We start from the raw sequence: 22,187 nt of genomic DNA, 5'->3' as shown, positions 1-22,187 counted from the left end.
TATCATGATGAATCTACAATTTTAGGACTAGGTCTATTATTAGAGCAGTACTAATATCATAGTAGACCATAGTTCTACAAGTGCTCACTTGGAATTCTGAAGGGAAACGGAAAAGAGGAAGGCAAAAGAAAATACTGCGCCGGAATCGGTAGCAGACATCAACAAAATGAACAGCGATAGGAAAGAATCGGAATGGATGGTCCAGAACAGAGTTGGATGGAGAGTGTTGGTTGGCGGCCTATGCTCCTCCTAGAGGGATAACGGACGTAGGTAGGCTTATTATTTAGTATTAGGCGACAGACTGTTTGGCAATTTACAATTTTAATTTTGAATTAATTTCTTGCTTCTATACTAAACAATGGCATTAATAAGAAAGATAATCTACTTCTCAATAATAGGAAGTTATCCAGAGCTCTGTTCACAACACTGACATTTCTTAACAATGAAAAGGATATTCCAGCCTGCAGTAATAAGGTTTTGGATACGATCAACGTTAATCATATCAATAACATGTCAGCTAATAATTAATGACCTAAACTATATTCAAATCAATAAATGTGATTTTCATGACAATCAGCACTTACGTATATACTGCACAAATAGTTCACCATCACCGCCCCAGTTTCATGGAAAAACAGAAACCGAGCTCTCACAAAATAATTTAAAAAATAAGATAGTAGTACAGATAAGCATACCTAAGTCAAGGGAAACATCAAGGACCGTAAAGAAAACAGGAACTGAAAGGTGCAGAACGAATAATGTAATATCAACAACCATGTCGTATAAGGATGATGCAAATGGTGTATATACTGACAGCAGTGCGTGACCTTGCCCAATAAACTCTAAGCAACTTAAGTAGCATAATCTAAGCTCTACAAAGATATGTGATGTACTATGAACCGCAAAACTATTTTATAGCTGTCATTGTGCCGTTCCTTTTAGTTCCTAAGTCACCACCAACCATGGCTTTTTTATCCTGAAGTCAGTAACTCAAAATGAAACATTCGGCTCATTATATGGTAATATTAGCCATGATTAAGACTTATTTGTACGGTAATACTTTGCTATGATTCACAACTGATTGATACACTCAAGCGGGTTATCTAGACCAATAAGTAGCAAAATTTGGGGCTAAACGATATTATGTTCATAGTCAATATCCTCTCAAAAGGAGTTTATTGAAACCGTTCAATTGAGACCCCTTTATTCAGAAGTCTGCTCTTCGGTTTATCAAATGTTCCTGGTCCATCACACTTTTTATTCCAGATTTAACTGTAGGAATACTAAAGACTTCTTAAGAAACGATAAAACAAAGGGAATAAGGTTTTTTATCGATTTAAAAGGGTACGAAGCAGTTTTTATTGGGAGAAATGAATTCGCGATTCAGGTGAAGTACATTTGTTTATACACATCATTTCGCCTAGATTTCTTGCGGTGGCGATTGGACCTCCTGGGAATGGCGGTATCTTGCAATATTGGGGAGATGTATGTCTTGAATTCTCTTGAATAATACTTTCAGAGACGTTAGCAACAAAGAAAGTAGATTTCCATTTTGGTTAAGATGGAGTCGTACATCAAATGATCTTCTAAAATCCTCGGAGCAAAAACTGCTGTCACGTATTTATTCATTTACGATTTTAACCTGTTGACATATAGGAATAAAAAGCGGTGTCGAGGCTTTTTTCGTGCCTATTTTCAATGGCTCCTGCTACATCAGAACCTTTGTCTTCCGACGTCATAAATCGGACCAAATATCGCCTACAGGCAGAACCACAGATACAAACCAAGCCATTCCCATTGTATTGGTCCATGGATTTGGTTCTGGATCTGCTCTTTGGTGTAAAAACATTGATGCGTTCGCCTGCTATCGCCCTGTGTATTCACTTGATGTTCTCGGATTCGGACGAAGCTCTCGACCTCCTTTCCCAGTCGACGCCACTGCAGTAGAGCAAAAGTGGGTCGAGTCTATTGAGCAGTGGAGATCATCGTTAAACCTGGAGAAGTTTATTTTACTTGGCCATAGTTTGGGTGGTTTCCTAGCTTGTTCTTATGCACTTACTCACTCCAACAGGTAAGCTGTGATTTTACCAAACGTTTACTCAGTTTTCGATTTTCCCCTTTATTTAAATCAATAATAGGCCATGTGGTACCTTGTTTTTTGTTACTTTAATACCAAGAGTGTCTCAAATTCCCAGGATCTCATTATACTATAGGAACATTGCAAATGGTGCAACGGTAAATAAAAATGTAGGTGATAGTCCCAGCTTTTTCCCTGCTACGAATATCTATTCGTTGCATTTGTGTAATAAGTAATTTGAATCGTAACGTACAAACTCAGTCATTCCAGTTTGTTTGTGTGATTCCAATTATAAGCGGTGAGCAGAACCCCGAATAAGTATGCGATTGCAGAAATGAGTTTACTGTATTTTCCTTAAAAACACGTGAGCTCGTACTTTTCGAGTAAGTCATTGTAGTGCAATGAATCATAACACCATGTGTTTTATTATTTATTTAAACACATAAATACTGGTACAAGAGGGCACCAGATACATATGCGCCACACAAATTTCATTTGATTTGTGCGAGGGCTGTGATACTGCCGGGGTGCCCGAACCGAAGCAGGTGGTTTTCTTAGGGGACTACACCCGGAGCCTCCGACATAAAGGTCTAATCCCCAAGGCAGTGGAGCATTGTGAGGTGATGCAGTCTCATGGTAGCCGGTGACACGATTGGGTCATACTCCATTTGTTCCCTTATGATACTGGAGCCCATGTGCACCATTGGTTTAGAATCAGGGTTTTCCAACTCCCTTAGGTGGATCCTCTATATCCGCCAACCCGACTAAAGCGTTAAATATTCGCTTTTCGTCCTTTCAGTTCCGTAAACAACACCCCCGTCACGAGAAGGCGGTGAGTAGGACTTCCCTGGCAGAGGCTTTATACGCGTGGCCATATGAGAGCATTTCAAGGAGTGGACTCTCCGCACATTCTGGCCGTACCAGGGGCACACCATGTGTTTAGCAAAACTTTGTTTATTGTTGTATCCTAGGTTGTCGGGGTCCCGTTTTTCAAAGATCTAGCCATCATGTATGACTTGCACATTTGATTATGTACAGCTGTTACCGTATTTTAGGACTCGAATGTCAATCAGTTCGTCACAAGAATGAGACATCTAGGATTTCCAAATTTTAAACGGCCAGTTATACATCTATCACGAGAACGTTTCTGTACACGGACTCGACGATCTTTCTTGGTTGTTTTCCCAAATGGTTTTGGTTCAGTTGTTAAATATGGAGAGCTTTCAGCTCCCACTTTCGTTTATTAAAGTACATTTGACCATTTTGGTCCTTGTATTTGTAGTCTACTGATTTCCATAGACTGGAGAATCGAACTCACAGGACCTAATTTGATCGTCGCATGGAAACTAAATTTATATAGTGAATCATTGCATCGTAGCCGTATTTAACTAGAACTCCAACCCCTCGAAGAATATAATTATCGTGAGAAAAAACCAGTATACTGAACTATCGATTGAAGTCCCCAGTCTCCTCATAATCTTAAGAGGTTGCAGTTTTCTTTAAAATCATAACAATTTATGTCAAGTGTTAGTAAATCAAAGCAAATTATTTGGGATTGTCTAAGAGTGGGTACATAAAGGCTATTTAAATTATTTGCCGCTTCTGCTATCAAACTTGCAACATCATAACTTTCGTCTCAGTAGTCAGCTTCATAATAACCAATGAGTTAATGTAACTTAACCCATCAAATACACTTTCAAATGAGTTCATACGGATTTCTAGTTGATCCCTAGACTATATATTATTTTGCTTACCCACTTCGGTTTCGCAAAAGATTTATCCAAAAGGCATTAATTTATCTCTTATTACTAGATATTTGCCACACGGCACCAGAGTTAATAATTCGAGTTCAATAACGAACAGCAATTAGAATATGACAGTTAAATAATAATAATGGGATGGGCAGTTCAGTTAGCAAAAGTATAACCACAAAGAATTCTACCATTTTTTTATGAAGAAAATAAAAGAGTCACAGCAGGATCGCTACTGGCTTCTATTCTGAGCCATTTCTGATAACATTTCTAGTCACTGTGTTACACCATCTCTGAGATCCTAACCAGAGAGTCATGAATGACCAACAGAAGTCAGTCCTGCACAACTCTCTTTCATACTACTACTCCATGTCGTCTACCGACCACCTCCGCTTTTTGCCACCAGTCCCAGAGTCGACAAATAATGCATGACGAGGGATCCTCCGGGACAATATTCGTAGAACATGTCCAAGCTACCGAAGTCGATGTCTCAGGATGGTGACACCAATTGAATTATCGTCTCTGTGCCTGAACACACGATGCCGAACCTCTGCATTACTAACATGATGTTGCCATTGGATGGCAGCAATCCTTGGGAGACAGTGATGATCGAACACAGAGAGTTGTCTAACATCCTCAACTCGAGGAGGCCAGGTTTCACAAGCATAGAGCAAAACTGATCTCACCGACGCGTTGTAGATCCGACCTTTTACAGCCAGACTGACATCACGAAGGCGTCAAAGATGATCCAGATTGGCTTAAGCTGCCCTGGCTTTCATTATACGTGAATCGATCTCATCTCTCACGCCACCACCAGCACTTATGCAGCTACCCAGGTGGTCGTATGCCTTCACTCTTCCTGAGGTGTTTGTATATGAGGCTTTTAAGATGTTAATAAACTTCTCAGGCACACCCTTCTTCAACAGACAATCCCGTAGAACAGTCCTGTCTAACAAATTGATGGTGGCCTTGATGTCAAGAGACACTAGGACTGTTGGCTTGTAATAAGTATGACGGTGCTCTGATATTTGATGGTGGGTGAAAAGATTATCAAAACAGCCTCGATAAGAACGAAAACCAACCTGCTCTTTGCGAGTCGATCTTTTCTGTTTTAAACAATCTGCGAAGTATGACGGAAGCCAATAGTTTGGACACAATCGGAAGTAGACTTATCCCCCAATAGTTGTTGCATAGATTACGTGAACTCCTATTAAAGATAAAGACGACTATCGACTCATTCCACGATATTGGAACACCTTGTAACTACTAGAAATTTTTAAACAACTCAGTCAGTTACTTAACCAGACGGTCGTCACCAGATCAGTTGAGCTGCCTCAAAAAATCTGCCCATCGTCCAAGATGTCAGTAGATGTTGGTGATTGACACTCTGTCATCTTTACAGATTGTTTAACTCACACCAGACGTCTTGCTGGCAGTGACTTGGATGAGTTGAAAGACCTTCCGGTAGTTACCAGATGCAACTGCTGCTTCCAACCTATTGGCACGCTCCGACCACCAGGTTTCTCGGTTCTTATGCAAGCTATGCACATCTTCATTGCGTGACAATCTTCGTTTGTGGCCAAGCTCGAGGTCACCCAGAGTAGACTGATGTGCTTCAATGGGTTGTAAGGACCCTGTAGAAACCTTATGCTTATGAACTGGACGTTTCACGAAGCTGCAAGTGACTTTACTCTCAATTTTCATGGTGTCGTGCAATTGCAACTAATGCTCGTTTATACTTTCCGGTGGGATGTTAGCTAGCCTTGAACCTAGCTCGGTTTGATATTTAGTTGCAACAAAAGTTGTAACCAATTTGCTGACATCGATTCGTTTAGGACAATTGATTTGTTGGCCAGAGCCACACCAAAGGTAGGTGATCGTGATGTGGTCAGAGTCCAGGCTTGAGATGTAGAGCGAGGGCGCCATGTGGCACATCGGCGATGACTGTGCCGGTAGTTAGTGTTAGCTAGAAACAGGTTGTGATCTGCGCAGAGTTGCAGTAGACGGTCCCTGTTATCTAACCTGTGACCAACAAGTTTCCATCGGCCACCTAAACGACTCTCTTTTGTGTCTGGACACCAGACTTGTACATTCAAGTCTCCGTCTAGCACTACAATATTTGTCGAAGGAGCTTTCCGGAGATCATTTAACTGGTGTTAAAGTTCACTCTTGATTGCATTCCGGTTGTAATCTGTCATGGGATAGGCAGAGACTAAGGAAAAACATCTTTTCTTACACCGAATTCTTCTTACTTTGATGGAGCTTTCTAATCTAACAACACATAACCGACTATTAATGGGGATCCAATGTATTAGTTCTGCCTCAGCTCTAGTGCTTAGTGCGACACCAACGTCCGCATAACCAGACAAAGATGCCACAGGGTCCCCGGATAAACGCACGTAAAACAGGCTTTTCGAAGCGATAAATGGAGAGCTAATTTGTAGTACTTCACTAGTGTTGAATAAAAGTCCTGGATAGACAACAGACATAAATGTTGAGACTTTCTAAAGACACAGTCAACCCTATCTGTTGTCCGATTCGCATTAGTGTGCAAACGTTGAAAAAGGCCATTTTGAATGGTATTTATTCGATTTAAGAAACATTGGGTCAGTATTTGTAGTCGATGGTAGGATTCAACTTTCGACCAGTCAGTGACTCGAGATCGTTTAGATAGAACAGAGTTTCCACCATATGCAAGCTGTTGTATGAGTTGAAAAATCGCGATACATAAAGTGGGAATAAAAGAGAGTTGATAAGTGTCGTAGTATATAAAAAATAAAAATGAATGTGAACTGTCTGAATTTTAATTGAGGCGAGAGTAGTATTTTCAGTAATTATCGTCATTTCATTTTATTTGTGTGTGGGCTGTGATACTGCCCGAGTGGCCAGATCGAAACAGGTGGTTTTCTTAGGAGGCCACACGCGGAGTCTGACCACAAGGCAGTGGAGCAACGTCAGGAGATACAGTCACATGGCAGCTGGTGTCCAACGTTTTGTTCATTTGCAATTTGTTCCCTCAGGATCCTGGAGCCCATGTGCACCATTGGTTTAGAATCAGGGTTTTTCATCCCTACCGAGTGGATCTTCCGTACCAACCAATCCAGTTGAAGCGCCGGATGTTCTCTTTATGTCCTCTCAGTCGTAAACTACACCCCCGCCGCGAGAAGGCAGTGAGTAGGAATTCCTTTATAATGTTGGCGTACCCGTCACCATGTGAGTGTATTTCGAGAGGGAGAGTGAACTCTCCCCACTTTCGGCCGTACCAGTGCATTTGAGGGCGACGTGAAAGATCTCACATCTTCTAGATCTTTTCCATCAAGTGTGATTGTGTTGGTGTTTTCCGTGCTGTATTTGAGGATCTTGCTTTTTCCCTTGTGTATCCTGAGGCCTACTGATGCAGAGGCTGCTGTTACACTAGCTGTCTTTATCTGAATTTGTTGGTGTGTATGGGATAGAAGGGCCAGGTCATCTACTAAGTCCAGATCTTCCAGGTGATTCTGAGCTGTCCATTGTATTGCATGCTTTCCCTCAAATGTCGAGGTCTTCATAATCCGATCGACCACCAGAAGAAAGAGGAAGAGAGAGTAAGCAGCCTTGTCTGACACAGGTCCTCTATTGGAATGCGTCTTTCAGCTGTCCACCATGCACAACTTTGCACTCTGGTCTGTCGTATGAATTTTGGATGATGTTGACGATCTTCTCAGGTACACCACAGTGTCGAAGAAGTTTCCACAAAGTCCTCCTATCCACGCTGTCAAATTGTTTCTCATAGCCAATGACTGTTCAACGATGATCCATGGTGTCGCGATTTGGTCTGTTCACGGTCGATCCTTACGGAATCCGACCTGTTGATCCCCACACTGATCGTCTACTGAATCTTTCACCCGGCTGAGCAATACTCTGTTAAAAACTTTTCCTGGTACAGATAGTAGTGTGATACCTCTATAGTTTTAACATTTGCTCAGATCTCCTTTCTTTGGTATTATGATGAGGTGTCCTTCCCTCCAGTCTATCGGTACATGTTCGTCCCCCAAATCTTTCTAAATAGAACGTGGAGCATGCTTGCAGTTACTTGCATGTCTGAATTCATTGCTTCAGTCGGTATGTTGTTAGGTCCTACTGCTTTCTCACTCTTTGATTTGTCTGATGGCCATGCTGATTTCTTCCGTCATTGGTGGAGAGACATCTATGGGAATGTTTGTGTATGCTGCTTCCATGTCCGGAGGGTTCAGTGGAGCTGGTCTATTCAAGAGTTCCTCGAAGTAATCCACCCGTCTGTTCTTGAATCTCGGTGATTTGTTTTTCTTCTTTGTCCTTGACTGATCTCTCTGGTTTACTAAATTTCCCTGCTAGTTTCTTCGTTGTGTCATATGGCCGTGTCATATTCCCTTCTCTTGCAGCTTTTTCCGCTGTCGTTGTTAGGTCTCCCACATATTTACGCTTGTCGGCCTTAATGCTCCTCTTCACTTGCTTGTTTGCTCTTGTGCATTCAGCTTGTGCCTTGACTTTCTCTGCTCTTATTTGGCTGTTGTTTATTGCAGTCTTTTTGTTCTTCCTTACCTGAATCTTGTCTAGGGTTTCCATAAAGATCCATTACTTATGATGCTTCTTCCGGCTCAGAACCTCCTGACACGTTGAAGTCATTGCTTCTTTGATCCCTTCGCAGCTGTTCTCCACAGTAGTTTCTTCTCATTATTTGAGTAGATCTTGTAGGGCTTGGAACCAGCTGTTGAGAATGATCTTGAATTTGTTGAGTTTGTCAGTATGTCAAAGGAAGGTTGTATTGAACCTCTGTACTGCTGTTTCTCCAGCTGTCCAGGGTTTCTTTAGTTTCGGTTTCATCTTGGCCACAACTAGGTGGTGATCTGAAGCTGCGTCAGCTCCTCTCCTGGTTCCCACGTGTTCCATTGTCCCTCTGAATTTTTGAGTGAAGCAAATATGATCGATCTGGTTCTCCGTGGCGTGATCCGGTGTGGATCATGTAGCTATGTGTATGTGTTTGTTTCGTAATATTGTGCCGCCTATAACGATTTTGAAATTCACATAAATTTGCAAATGTCTCACCATTTTTGTTGCTTTCCCACAGTCCATGTCATCCCGTGATATCTTTATATCCAGTGTTGTCCATTCCGATTTTGGCGTTTAGGTTTCCCATTAGGATGGTCAGGTCTTTTCCTGGGCACTTAGCTATGATTGATTGTAGCCTCTCATAGAACTGATCTTTATTGTTGTCGTTGTTTTCTTTGGTGTGTGCACAACACTGGATTTCACTCATAGTGATCCCATTCCTTTTTGAAGGATGCTCTGGTGATCCTGGATTCATGAGATTCCCATCGTACAGGTGGATTTCTTGCTTCTTTGCACAATATCAGAGCAACTCCTTGAGTGTGTGGAGCTATTACCTCTTCGTGACCGGAGTGCAGCAGCATCTCTCCCGTATCTAGGCTTATCTGTTCAGCTTGGGTCAAATGTGCTTCACTTATTCTGGGCATCGCCAAGTTGTGCCTCCTCATTTCCACAGCTATTTGGTTGGTCCGCCCGGTCCCCACATTGTCCGGACGTTCCGTATACCTATAAAAATTGTTGCCCTGTTTGTTAGAAGGGGCATCGGCTTCGTGACCTCCGAAGAATCTTGGCTTTTATCCTGAGGCATTATAATTCTCCCTTCAACTCAGAGGGCAGAGCTTTAATGGTTCAACTTGTTTAATCTGATCGGCGTTTTTTAGCAAGATTGTTTTCTACGGGATGTGGTTGCAGACCCCACGCACAACCCTTCTCCTTGTTGTGGGCTTTGGACTGGCATTAGCTCTAGAAGAGCTACAGGTGGAGTTATGATTTGCAATTTGTAAGTCCAAAAATACACGTACACCTTAACCGTGAGAAACACGGTTTATAAATGTAGAAGCCTTATATAGGATATAAGTGTTTGATCATAAGTATCTTCCTCGCGTATGGAGGAACAATCAAGTGAGATATGTTGTACTAGGTGATTATGGGAAATCAAGCAGTCAGACTAAATCTACCGATCGGGATGGTTGAAACGTGTTATATTTACCCAACCACCTCATACCCTGACGCGCAACGCTGGTTAACATGGGAGTTGGTTGTAATAAACATAGGGACGTCTAAACCAAGACTTGGCATCAATTCATGAAATAATTAACTGTTGGTAAGTTCAGACTATCTGATCGAGTTCTACGAGATAGCCGCAATCATCAATTGTAGATGTCGAGTAACAGTTGAGGACCAGTCACACTAGCCCAAATGCACTTACTGTTTATCTTCCTCTAAATCTTGAATTTAAGTTTCCTCCCGCTTGATTATCGTGATCAGTGGTTAGACACTTTGAATGACATAGCTCACGACCGTTTGCAGTGACGCAAATACATCCACTCTTTGTCTTCCCCAAAATTCTGAGATTCTAAATTTCCTCTTCTTTATTTCACTAATTTCTATTTTGTCGAGTCGTATCTCCAGTCCCAAACCCTTCCTATTACCACTGGTACTGTTACTACCTCTATTTTTCTGAGATTTGGCCCGAAAATTTCATCTTTGCGCTAATGGTTTATGGAGACTTGAAACGATGTACATACGTATCAGGTTCTACGTTGTGACTGATTCATATCCTGTCTTTATGCTCTTTAGAACCATATTCCTAATGTTTAGTCGTTCTCATTATCATTAATACTGCTATAATATGAACTCATTTGGTATTATGCTTGTTAACTTCATTTTGCTGTGCAACTATATGCTAGACTATACAATGGTTATGATTGACTACTAAGTGTTTGTAAGACGTGGTTATTAAATCTAGGGAATACTTTCATAACGTTATCTATCCAAACAGTTAAAAGCACTGAATGAACATAATTCTGCGGATGGAATATTTAAATTATTCAAGAAGATTGTGATGCAGAATGTTTATAGTATATTCCTATTCGTCCATCTCGAACATAAATATTATTAATGAATAAAAATATTAGAGAAGTTCACTGAGTTACTATGCTTTGGAATTGATTCATTTCATGAGAGAATTTGTTACCAATCTCAGTTAAGTAAAATTGTAATAATGCTTCTTTAAACCACCAGTAGGCCAGCTCTACTGACGTTCTTTGCTTCGGACCCACTTATTTTTTACTTAATCTTGTTTCTGTTGTCTTTTTTATGTCTGTTTTGAAATATAGAGACTTGGGCTAGTGCACTATTGTTCTAGGTTCGATATTGTATCAGCTTGGAATTTATACGTCGTGAAATACTTTATTGTGTTTATAAAATACTTGAGTGTTGTATGAATAGCATTAAAATAATGGTTTTGCTTACTAAAAATTGTCAATGCTTTTTATTCTTTTTAATTAGGATTGTTCATTTGATCCTAGCAGATCCTTGGGGTTTTGTCGAGGATCCTTTAAAAGTTAAAGATCAGTCGAATGTAGGTGCAGCTCAAGCATGGATATTTTCGACTTTCCGTCAAATATTCCGTCCCTTTAATCCTTTATCCTTTCTTCGTGCTGCCGGGCCTTTCGGGCCTAGCCTTATCCACTATTTCCGTCAGGATCTAAGAGGGTTTTTCGATCAAAGACCCATTCGCGTGGAAGAGGTGAGATATGTTTTCGATAAATTTTGTTATCTAAATAGTTGTTGTTGTCTGTTGGAATAGCGAACTATACGATAAGTATAAAAATGTTTCGAAGAGAAAGTACGTTTATTAGCTTATTGTGAAGACGTAGTGGTCCAGCTATACCCCGTAATTTATAGAATTATAATCATATGTTTCACATACTTGCTAATAATGGGTTAGTAATTTTTGTCTGATAATACTTAAATAAATTGAACAAACTCATTCACCAGGTACTTGAGTATGAGCCATACAGAGTGTGAGGTCTCATGATATTACCCGGCTGTCCGGACAGAAGGAAATGGAGCGAAGTTCGAACTTGGAACTTGGTGGCCGAAAGTGGAATAGCTTAAGTACTAAGCCACTACTTCTGTATCTTGTGCAGTTTATTGTATATTAAGATTTAATATATTTCAAGTTGTCTTTAACATGAGTTCATTCAATCTAGAGAAAATTATGGAGATATTTACTATATCAGGTGAAACTATTCGTAGTTGATTGTTAAGTATTTATGGGACTTCAGCACAGTGTTGTTTCACAAGCAGTTCAGCCTAATTCGGTTTTCTCATTAAGACTGCTTGTTTACAAACGGGTATGACTGTCAGGCGTAAAACGTTAAGTGGGGTTAGTAAGTCGATCAATAAGGCCGTTAATTTCCATTGACTGGAGTGATTCCCATCGGTTTTAAGCACTTCCAATCACTGTTAACATCGATATGAAGTGCTCAATTCTAGATGAACAGATTAGAATGAGAACAGAGGTGAGGATATCAAGAGATTCCAACAGTTTTTGAAGCCAAATACTGTCTTCATATGCCGTACATTTTAATCGGGGTGTAAAAGATAACCGTACTCTGTAGTTGGAAACGATAGCTATCACTGTGTTGTTCGTTTGAATCATCCTATTGATGTTTAGGACTGCAATTGATCGTTTTTTATTGGCATATATGCATCCTGTGCGGATTGCCTTGGTGTTGCCTTGGGTCACAAGCATTATAAGCAAAGATGTATGATGGCCAGCAGCGGGATCCAGGATGCTCGTCAGCTGGATGTACCTTTATCCCAGAGTTGATGTTCACTGTTCCGAAATATGGTAATGTAGGTAGATTCGCTCGTTAGTTCTGTGAACTGGAAGTTTTAAAATGACCTCTATTTTCAATTTTCCGATTTACTCTAAACTGGATTTCATTATTACTGTACCGTACTGACCTGCATGTGCCTAAGTGCCCGACAGGATCATGGTCAACTGTAGTAATGAATTCAGGGATAGGCTGATCTTTGACATAGCAGGTTCACATCATTTATATAAGCACGATCAATAATTTGCAACATGGGCTAACAGATGAGAAGCTACCCAGGTAGGCCTTTAAATTAGATAAAATCAGCGGAATCGTATAACAGAATATTCATGCCGATATATTAACTACTGAATAAATGTGCTTGCATGTTAGTGCAGTATTGTGATTTCGTAGTCGTTACAATCCGTACAAAAATGGCGCCTTGTAGAAATTATGACGTTGGAGAACATACACCTAACCGAAACTTCACATTTCTGTGCTAAACTTGTGGTGCTGCTTATGCAACGTAACTGTCTGGCAAGTTTACGACTATCACAAAGTACCTGATGAACGGTGCTCGGTACAAGGAAGGTATGAACTTGAAAAAGCGTACTTGTTTCAGCCGTAAGAAGAAACGCCATGGCTAAGCAATGCAAACGTGATGCTGGAAGAAAGCGAAACAAAAGATCAGGAATACATTCAGACATAAAAGCTGTTTTGAAGGATGCTTTGATGATCCTGAATCCATGAGATTCCGATACTATAAGTGCTTTTCATGTTTCTTTGAAGAACATCAGTGCAACTACCTATATACACGAGACATTTTCTTCTTCATGATCAGAGTGCAACAGAACCTCGCTCGAAGCTTATCTTTTCTATCCAGCTTGCTTCTAACGGTTTTTGCTTGTTCCAAGCTCCTCCAGGTTCTATCTCATTTCCTCGACAACTTGACTGGTCCTCTCAGTCTCCTACATTGTGGCGACATCCAATGTACCTATGTTAATTGTTGCTCTGATTTTTAGAAAAACAATCGGCCTCGTGACTTCTGAAGAATCTCGGCTTTTATCATAAGGCATCATAACTCTTCTAAATGTTGCCCCTTGTACTCCTTGAGCAGATTTAAAATGATTAAAATGAATTTTTCTGGCTGTCGTTTCTTAGCAAAGTTCTTTTTCACGGAATGAGATTACTGACCCTAGAAAAACCTCAGGCAGAGTTGTTTTAGTATTTAAAAAAATAATAGTGAACCTGTCAATCATCTACGAAGTTCAAAAAGCCTGATAGGATAGTTATATATATATATATATATATATATATATATATATATATATACTTCGTTAATAAAAGAACTTTAAAACCTGGAAGCAGATTTTGAACTTGTTTTTATCAGTGTTTATCAATTGTCGGTTGGTTGTTTGTTTATTTTAAGTTTTATAATGTAATTGTGATTGGTTTTAGGTTGGGCCTACGGTAATTTGAGAATCTTTTAATGCTAACAAGACTAATGAGAACTTAACAGACTGGACGTCTAAGAAAAACGCTTCAACGGTAATGATCCACGCACCTAATAGAGAAGGGACGTTTTAGGACAACGTTATCTTTCGAACCAAAAATCGAAAATTCAACAACTCCATTTACAAAGTAACACTCATTGACGTTGGGATGCATAAGACAACTAGCAGACTGTAATTAAAAACAACTAATCTGATAACAGTGTAGATCACTACTGAAATATAATTTAGAAAAATGTCATCGAGATTATTCTTTAAGAAAAAAGATAACATGTAAGTAATCTGGGTTCTCCTTAGCAGTTTATACTGGCGAATCGGTAATATGTTACTCGGTTCGACGATTTCGTCTTCAGGCGCTCTCCGTAATCTGAGTGGATTTTTTTATAACTTGCATGAAATTTATGCATCAATGTTAGACACTTTTCTTGTTGTAAATGTCTAGTAAGTAAACGATAATGTGTAATTTTAGATTACAATTCTAATATCCAACATTTTTTAATTCCTAAGATGACAGAAATACCTCGAGCAGAACAACTTGAATCGACCCAGAATTTTTCTTACGATAATCACATTCAGTCAACTAATGGTGAGGATGATGTTTTCAAGCCTCCATCACCGATCCACAGAACGATGAAGACTGGGGAGACCGTCTATGACAAATCAAATTCCAATACAATGGATTCTATTGATTTAAATGATTTGGATGGGTCTGTAGCTTTGGATTACGTCTATCATATTAACTGTCAGCATCCAAGGTACCATTGTCTTAATTACATCTATTGGTTTTTTTAGCTGGACTAAACTGTTCACCATCTGATTACTGTTATTTCGCATAAATAAGTTCGTGTTATTCAGGAGTAGAAAGAAAAGTAAATTGTTTGAGGGATTGTAACTATTTTTAACTTTTGTGAGGCTTTTTCAGAGGCTTTTCCTAAATGTTTAATTATGTCAGGATCAGTGGTCGTATGTAGACAATAAAACCAACTTATCCCGTCAAATGAGAGTGATTTCCCCGTATTTTCGTGTTAAAGTAACTAGAGGTTCTTTATTTAATTAGATTTTTGGTTTATTTAGCAAGAGTAATTAATTTTGTAACTGTTGTATTGTAGGCTTTCGCACATTTTTGTGGTGAATAGTTTCTTCGACTTATGACGGCTGATTCTCTTAGTCATATATATATATATATATTGAGTATCTGCACGTTGGTATTCTCTTCTCGAATTAATTTGCTGTCCACAAATGTCTTGACTCTGTATACGCATAAGTCTCCCAGTGCATGTGAGCAATACGCTCTTAAAAGTGATGTACATCATTCTAGTTGGATGAATGAAAATCTATATCTTGTTTGTTTTAGAGGTGATTATCAGTGAATAGAAGGGTGGAAATTCTTATCCAAACGATATCGTTCCGTGATTAGGCATATGATGAATATGTAGGAAGTCACGAGTCGTGACCCTATTTTCTATAAATGAACAACTATTAAGAGTTTAGGATGTAATCGAGCGAATTTTAAAACCTTTGATACACTAACCACCAGTTACATCAAGGAATGAAAATAGGCACCATGTTATAGCATGAAAGTAATTATTGTGAAATGTGATCTAGCTGTAAGCTATCGTTATTTTAACTAACATCTGAGCAATGACATTTGAATTTCGCCTGTAGATGTATGCTAACTACATAAACAGTTCACTGTATGTAGCGAATTTTTATGATCCTGTTTTGTTGATTTTATAAGTAGCTTAGCATACTGTCTTCATGGTCAGTGTTTAGATGAAGATCCATATGCTGTTACCACAAACACTGATTCTGCTTTTCATTCGTTCTTGTTATAAGTAACCTTTTAGTTATAATTTTTATGTATAATTATCAGTAAATTGACTATTTATTATTTCTGCAAAAACACTTGCATAACATTGCTTTCTGGATTTTCCATTCGATTTATTGTCTTTCGATATTACTACGATCACATTGTGCTCTATGAATTATTGTTATCTGTGTGGAAAAAGTCTTTAAAATTGTCAGTGATTCAACTTTTAATTACCAAACTGCATAACTCAGAAAACCCCGTATAACAGTATATGATCATTTATAAACTCAACATAACTTCTGTTTTTCATAAAACCTTTCTTTATAATTCTTTGAATTCTAGCGCTATATGGAATTAATTTTCATTTGTCAAAGGATAAACCATAATAGCATATCAAAATGTTTGACATCAAAATTCATTGATTTATACAACCTAGTTTATAATTAAACATAACGTTAATTTTTCAGTTGCTCAATTTTTTCAAAACAAGCGATACCATTGTACTCCATAAATCTCATAGTAACCATCTGTATATATATATATATAATCTTGGTACAGTTTTTGACATGAAATTAAGTTTATCACATCACATGTTGTGTCACGTTTAAATAGAAACAAAAAAGTCACATATTACAACGGAATGTTATTAGGCACAAATAGAACAACTTAACTATGATACCCGGCGTGATTATTATCAAAACATTTGCGGATTGTTTGCAAGTCACATTTAAAAAGTCTGACCCAGTATACCTTCTGTCAAGTAAACGCTTTTAAATTAGCCATTTAAAAAGAATTACTGGCAACATACCAGGATTTACTACTTCTGCATTGAAAATCTCACTGAAAGCAGTTTTTATTCTAGATTTATGTATACATATAGCGGTAATCGCTCATGCTAAATTTTAAATCGTTTAAATGCCTCATGCTAATCAACCGTATAAGAATTTATTAAGTTTTGTTTATTACGCTGTTCATAGACCATGAAGTACTTGCGACAATAAAGTATCAAGAAATTCGTTGCAAAAACGAAATCACAGTGTCGTAAATGTACGAATCAGGAACTTAAAAACGCACAATTCATGTACGATTACAGTCAAGATGTGAATATCATGTTGTTTTACAAAAATGTGAAACACTGCTACTGATGATGTTACTAATTTTTCTTACTCTGGCATTCTTACTACTAATCTTATCTCACTATGCCTGTGCGATGTGACAATTGGATACCATTCACATATATTAACCCTGTTTGAGCATGAGCTGTCAATCAGGACTCTTCACCCAACACTGTCCTGGGCTCTCCTTTCCAGTTTTTGACAATTGCTGTCCATTATGTCAATGTCTGCCTCCCATTCCCGGCGTAATGTGTTTTATGGTCTGCCTCTTTTCCTCTTGCCGTGAGGATTTCAAATTAGGACGTACTATGTGATGCAGTTTAATACTTTCCACAATGTTATGGCCTATCCACTTCCAACATCTTTTCCTAATTTTTTCTTTGGTCGGAATCTAGTTTGTTCTCCGGCGCAGTAGGTTGCTGCTGATGGTATCTGGCCAACGGATCTAGAGTATCTTACGTAGACAGCTGTTTATAAATACCTGTACCTTTTTGATGATGGTTGTGGCAGTTCCCCATGTCACAGCTCCGTGTAGTAGAACTGTCTTGGCGTTCGTATTAAAAATTCTGACTTTGATGTTAGCTGACAGTTGTTTTTGAGTCCTAGATGTTCTTCAATTTCAGGAATGCTGCCCTTGGCTTTGCCAATCCTTGCCTTCACATCAGCAGATCTCCCTTGTTTATCAATGCTACTGTTCAGGTAGGTAAAAGTTTCCACCTCTTCCATAGCTTCTCTACCAAATGTGGTTAGGTCGCTGCTCGCTGTGTCGTATTCTAGGAACTTGCTTTTTCCTTTGTGTATGTTGAGGCCTAATGATGGAGAGACTTTCTAAATTGACTGTCTTCGCCCGCACTTGTCTGTGTGTATAGGATATATGAACTAGGTCATCTGCGAAGTCCGAATCGTCTAGTTGCGTGAAAACTATCCACTGTTTTGCGTAATTTCTCTGAGCTGTAGAGGTCTTAATGGTCTAATCAACCACTAGAGGAAATAGAAAAGGAAAGAGTAAGCAGCCTTTTCTAACATTGGTCTTCACTTGTAATGCATCTGTGAGCCTCCCTCCATGCATGAATTTGCAGCATAGTTCTTCACAAGAAGTCTGTATGATGGTGACAATCTTCTCAGGTACACCATAGTATCGGGAAACGTTCCATGAGGCTTTCCCATCAACACTGTCAAATGCTTTTTCATAGCCAAAGAAGTTGATATATAGTGGTGAGTTTTATTCAATTGATTGCTCAACAATGATCCGTAGTGTGGCCATCTCGTCAGTACACGATTGATCCTTACAAAATCCAGCCTGTTGATCTTGAAGTTGGACATCTACTGAATCTTTCATTCGGCTCAACAACACTCTGTTGAAAACTTTTCCTGGTACTGACAGTAGTGTGATCCATCTGTAGTTCTCACAATTGCTCAGATCTCTTCTTTTTGGTATATTGATGAGGTATCCCTCTTCCCAGTCCGCTGGTATTTGTCCCTTCTCCCAGATCTTTCAGAAAATAGTGTGGGCATCTTTGCAGTCTTCAGACTTACAGACTTCAGTGCTTCCATAGATATATTGACTGGAACTGCTATTTTCCCAGCCTTTGTTAGTTTGGTGGCCATGCCGATTTATTTTATTGTTGGTTGGGCATCTGCAAGATGGTCTGTCTGTGCTGCTTCAATTTTCGTTGAGTTCAGTGTAGCTGTTCTATTCAGGAGCTCTTCAAAGTGCTCTCTCTATCCATCTGTTTTGCTGCTGTTTGGCCTCAGTGATTGATGTTTCTTGTTTGTGACCAATCGGTCGCTGTGATCTTCTATATTTTTCCCTTGATTCAGTGTATTACATGGTTACATGGTATTTCTTTCTGTTCCGTGTTATTCTGAATTTTGTTTACTTTTGTTCAATGAATTTCACCTATAATATGAGTGAGCATGCCATATTTTCTCATATATATGGTGTTTTGGGCAGTCCTCCCATTTAACCACTCTGTTTGAAATACTGATTTGTTGAAAGCAAATAGATTTGCAAATGTCTCACCATTTCGATTCCTTCCTCACAGTCCATGTCTTCTCGTGACATCTTAATACCCGGTGTTGTCCTTTCCAATTTTGGCGTTTAAATCTCCCATCAGGACGGTCAGGTCCTTTCCGAGACATTCCTCTACAATCTACTGCAGCCTCTCATAAAACTTGTATTTATCGTCCTCATTGCTATCATTGGTGGGCGCATGGCACTGGATAGCATTAATTGTGATCCTCTCCTTTGTTTTGAAGGATGCTTTGATTATCCTGAATCCATATGATTCCGATCCTAGAATTGCTTTTCGTGCATCTTTATACACGAGACATTGTTTTCTTCATGACCACAGTACAACAGCACCTCTCGCAGTCAATGTACGCTTCCTTATCAAATAAATGTTAGGAAACGTCCGTCTTTAATTGACTAAAATTAGGCATGATATCTCTAAAAATGACTTTTGCCCTCCCTATCGCACGATGATGTCGAGGGATTTTGCATTGTGTAGTGGATTTCATGCTTCTTATGTTATCTGTATAGAGTTATGGAAGTCCATATATTTTAACTCTTCTGATTACAAACTTATATCCTTTATATGTATTATATGAACCCCTTCCTAGGCTCGATATTTTAGTTACTCGAAATTTTGATGAAAAACTCTCATTGTTTCGTATCTTTTCAAAAAACATTGTCGTATTCGTGACTAAAAGATCTGTCGCATTAAAAATCATAAGAGAAAATTCGTTTAGGCCTGGTGACTTGCGATTCTGTAAAGGATGAATTTTCTGGGGGGTCCACTTCTTCAGGCGCATTTGTGTTCACTGGCAGGGAAAAGGTCACAATTTTGCCGAAATCGGTGGTGCAGTGAAACTGCATAAAGTTATGGGTGTCTAAATTTTACTAGCTTAAGCACCATCAACCTCACAGTTTGTTTCATTCACATTAGGGTTGTACTTGCTGCTGACCTTATTACAGGTTTTTCTCTGAAAATAAAGTTAAATCAGTTGACATCTTGGCTCACCGCAATCTAGTTAGTTTTCAAGAGGTTATTAGACTTTTTATGATAAAATAGAACCGTCAGAAGTGGTCAGATCCTGTACATGCACACATCTAAGTTTTGTCTGTACAACTAAACGTTTCATAATTCGCCCTTGTACATTTTTACCATAGATAATTGCAAGTATATATTTGTGTTGTAGTTTCATGCTTCTAGTTGTTCGTTGCTCAAATTCGTATATATTGATTCAATTTTTGAAAGGTAATTTCATGCATGCATTGTCCACTTTTGTACTGTCAGATGTGGTCTTTTCTGGATTAGGGGAAAATTAATATTACGAATTGTGGTGTTAATAATGAACCGAAAAGCGACTTATTTCGTATTCTGTGATTACTTAAGTAAGTTTTTTGTCTGGGGATTTATATGGGTGATATATTAGTAGATTGTTTTATTATTTTTCCTAATTTTACGTTCATTGTGTTGTGCATGAACCCGAAAAATCACGTAATGTTTTATCGAATTATTTTTTTGTTCCCATTATTCAACCCTGCGGACACTAGAGAGTTTGTCCAGGTGAGTTCTAAACGACGGCATCGTCACCTCAAGGCCAACTCTTCTGCTCATTTCCTTACAAGAAATCTTTTGTCTTGATGAATATGTCAATAATTGTTTCAACCTAAGACAAGACGAATTCTTATCAGCTGATTCGTTTTCCTTTCATTAAACGTGTACTAGTCATATTTTCGTCTCATAAAAATGGTATTTACAAAAAAAAGCGGTTTATAAATATAGATTAAGAAGTAATATCTACTTTTTATAACAGTTTATCATTCTTATCATGCTATTTCATTCTAATTCTGCTTTTATTATTGAGAATACAATTTTCATTTAAGCGGTGAAACAGGATTCAAGTCATTATGTAGTTCAGTTGGATGGCCTCAACGCCCAATGTTAGACAGAATTAGTCAACTCGATCCTAATGTTCCTGTCACCTTTATATATGGTTCTCGATCATGGATGGATTTATCATCAGGATATAGAACTCGTGTATTACTTCCTAATTCGTACGTAGATGTAAAGGTAGGTAGCCACCTCGTCATTTTTCCTTCACAAATAATCTTGACCACACACACACCATAGTGTTTGATCAAATACATTATCCTCTGATTATTAACACCCAGTTTGTATTTTAGTGGCTCTTTGATCTGACTCCAATTCGAACGAACAAATATGCTTTCGTTTAATTCTGTATACTTCACGTAGCCTAACCCCGTTTGTACGATGGTAATAAAAAGCCAAATGCGAATTCTGTTGAATCGGTTTATTTCACTGCAATCGTCTGTGCAGGCAAACCAAAGTGAAGTGGAGACGATAAGTGAGCCAACTCGCCCATACTACTCATTACAAGAGTTAATATAGCTCAAAATAGATAATGTGTAATGTGACAAAGAGATAGGCTTTGGACAAAATAATGAGTGACGGACATACACACAATGCTCATAAGCGTAGAATCAGGACATGAATATAAAACGATTTCCTATGAAAATAGTAAGGTTATTATGATGGTAATAATGACTCAATAGTCACATGCTGTCTGAGTTGTTCTTTGTCTATGAGCTAGAATGAATCATGTTAGTGCATAGTTGTACTAGACACCACAGTACAAATTCCATTTTTGTTTTCAAATGAGTTCCCACTGTTCCATGAATCATAAAAAGGCGGCTGTGGCTAGTACAATGTGTCTGATTAGATGAAGTATTCCAGTATTCTTACCTAATAAAATTTTAGTTTTTTTACTTATTTACAATTTCAAATTATACCCTACGATCATAAGCACTGTGCCTTTGCTTAAACTCATAATTAATCCCACTGCACTATATTAATAATACTGACTTGTTTTTGATGCCTTAATATTTTATGTAAAGCCAAGATTATTTTAATGTCAATAACTTTGAGGTTATCTTGGTATCCAATTTTTGTTAGGCAGGAAAATTGAACAGTAAGTTCTTTATAGTAGCTACTACTGCCTACGCTAATTAATTATCTGTTATAAAAGCCTCTAATTAACAAATTTTGTTTCGAATTGTTGAGCTTATTCTATGCATAAATCTATTAAAAAAGAAAATAAGCTATACTAACTGTATCATGGAAAACCTGCTGACTGATCTCATTTGTTGGATTGTTGTTTATAATAAACTATTTTTGAGACCTTTTTATATTTTCTTCATCACATGGTACGTAATACTAAAATA

At 38.5% G+C, this 22,187-nt stretch overlaps 1 protein-coding gene across 2 annotated transcripts in view; it reads left to right on the top strand.

Moving 5' to 3' along the window:
• Positions 1-1,429: 1,429 nt before the first annotated feature.
• Positions 1,430-22,187, top strand: part of ABHD4_2 (Alpha/beta hydrolase domain-containing protein 4) — a gene marked incomplete at its 5' end in the record, with an annotated part of 31,496 nt that continues 10,738 nt past the window's right edge. Inside the window, 7 exons of one of the 2 annotated variants that reach the window (XM_051218761.1) lie at positions 1,430-1,485; positions 1,520-1,617; positions 1,657-2,071; positions 11,185-11,425; positions 14,519-14,766; positions 20,236-20,333; positions 20,810-21,015. In XM_051218761.1, coding sequence (XP_051071495.1) covers positions 1,430-1,485; positions 1,520-1,617; positions 1,657-2,071; positions 11,185-11,425; positions 14,519-14,766; positions 20,236-20,333; positions 20,810-21,015 — 1,362 coding nt within the window. The remainder of the gene's footprint in view (positions 1,486-1,519; positions 1,618-1,656; positions 2,072-11,184; positions 11,426-14,518; positions 14,767-20,235; positions 20,334-20,809; positions 21,016-22,187) is intronic. The other variant, XM_051218760.1, reaches the window with a different exon arrangement.

The sequence above is a fragment of the Schistosoma haematobium genome, chromosome ZW (genome assembly GCF_000699445.3).
Source record: "Schistosoma haematobium chromosome ZW, whole genome shotgun sequence".
NCBI classification, from domain to species: Eukaryota; Metazoa; Platyhelminthes; class Trematoda; order Strigeidida; family Schistosomatidae; genus Schistosoma; species Schistosoma haematobium.
The sequence above is the reverse complement of the archived record's forward strand: the minus strand, read 5'-3'. Positions and strand labels throughout refer to the sequence as shown.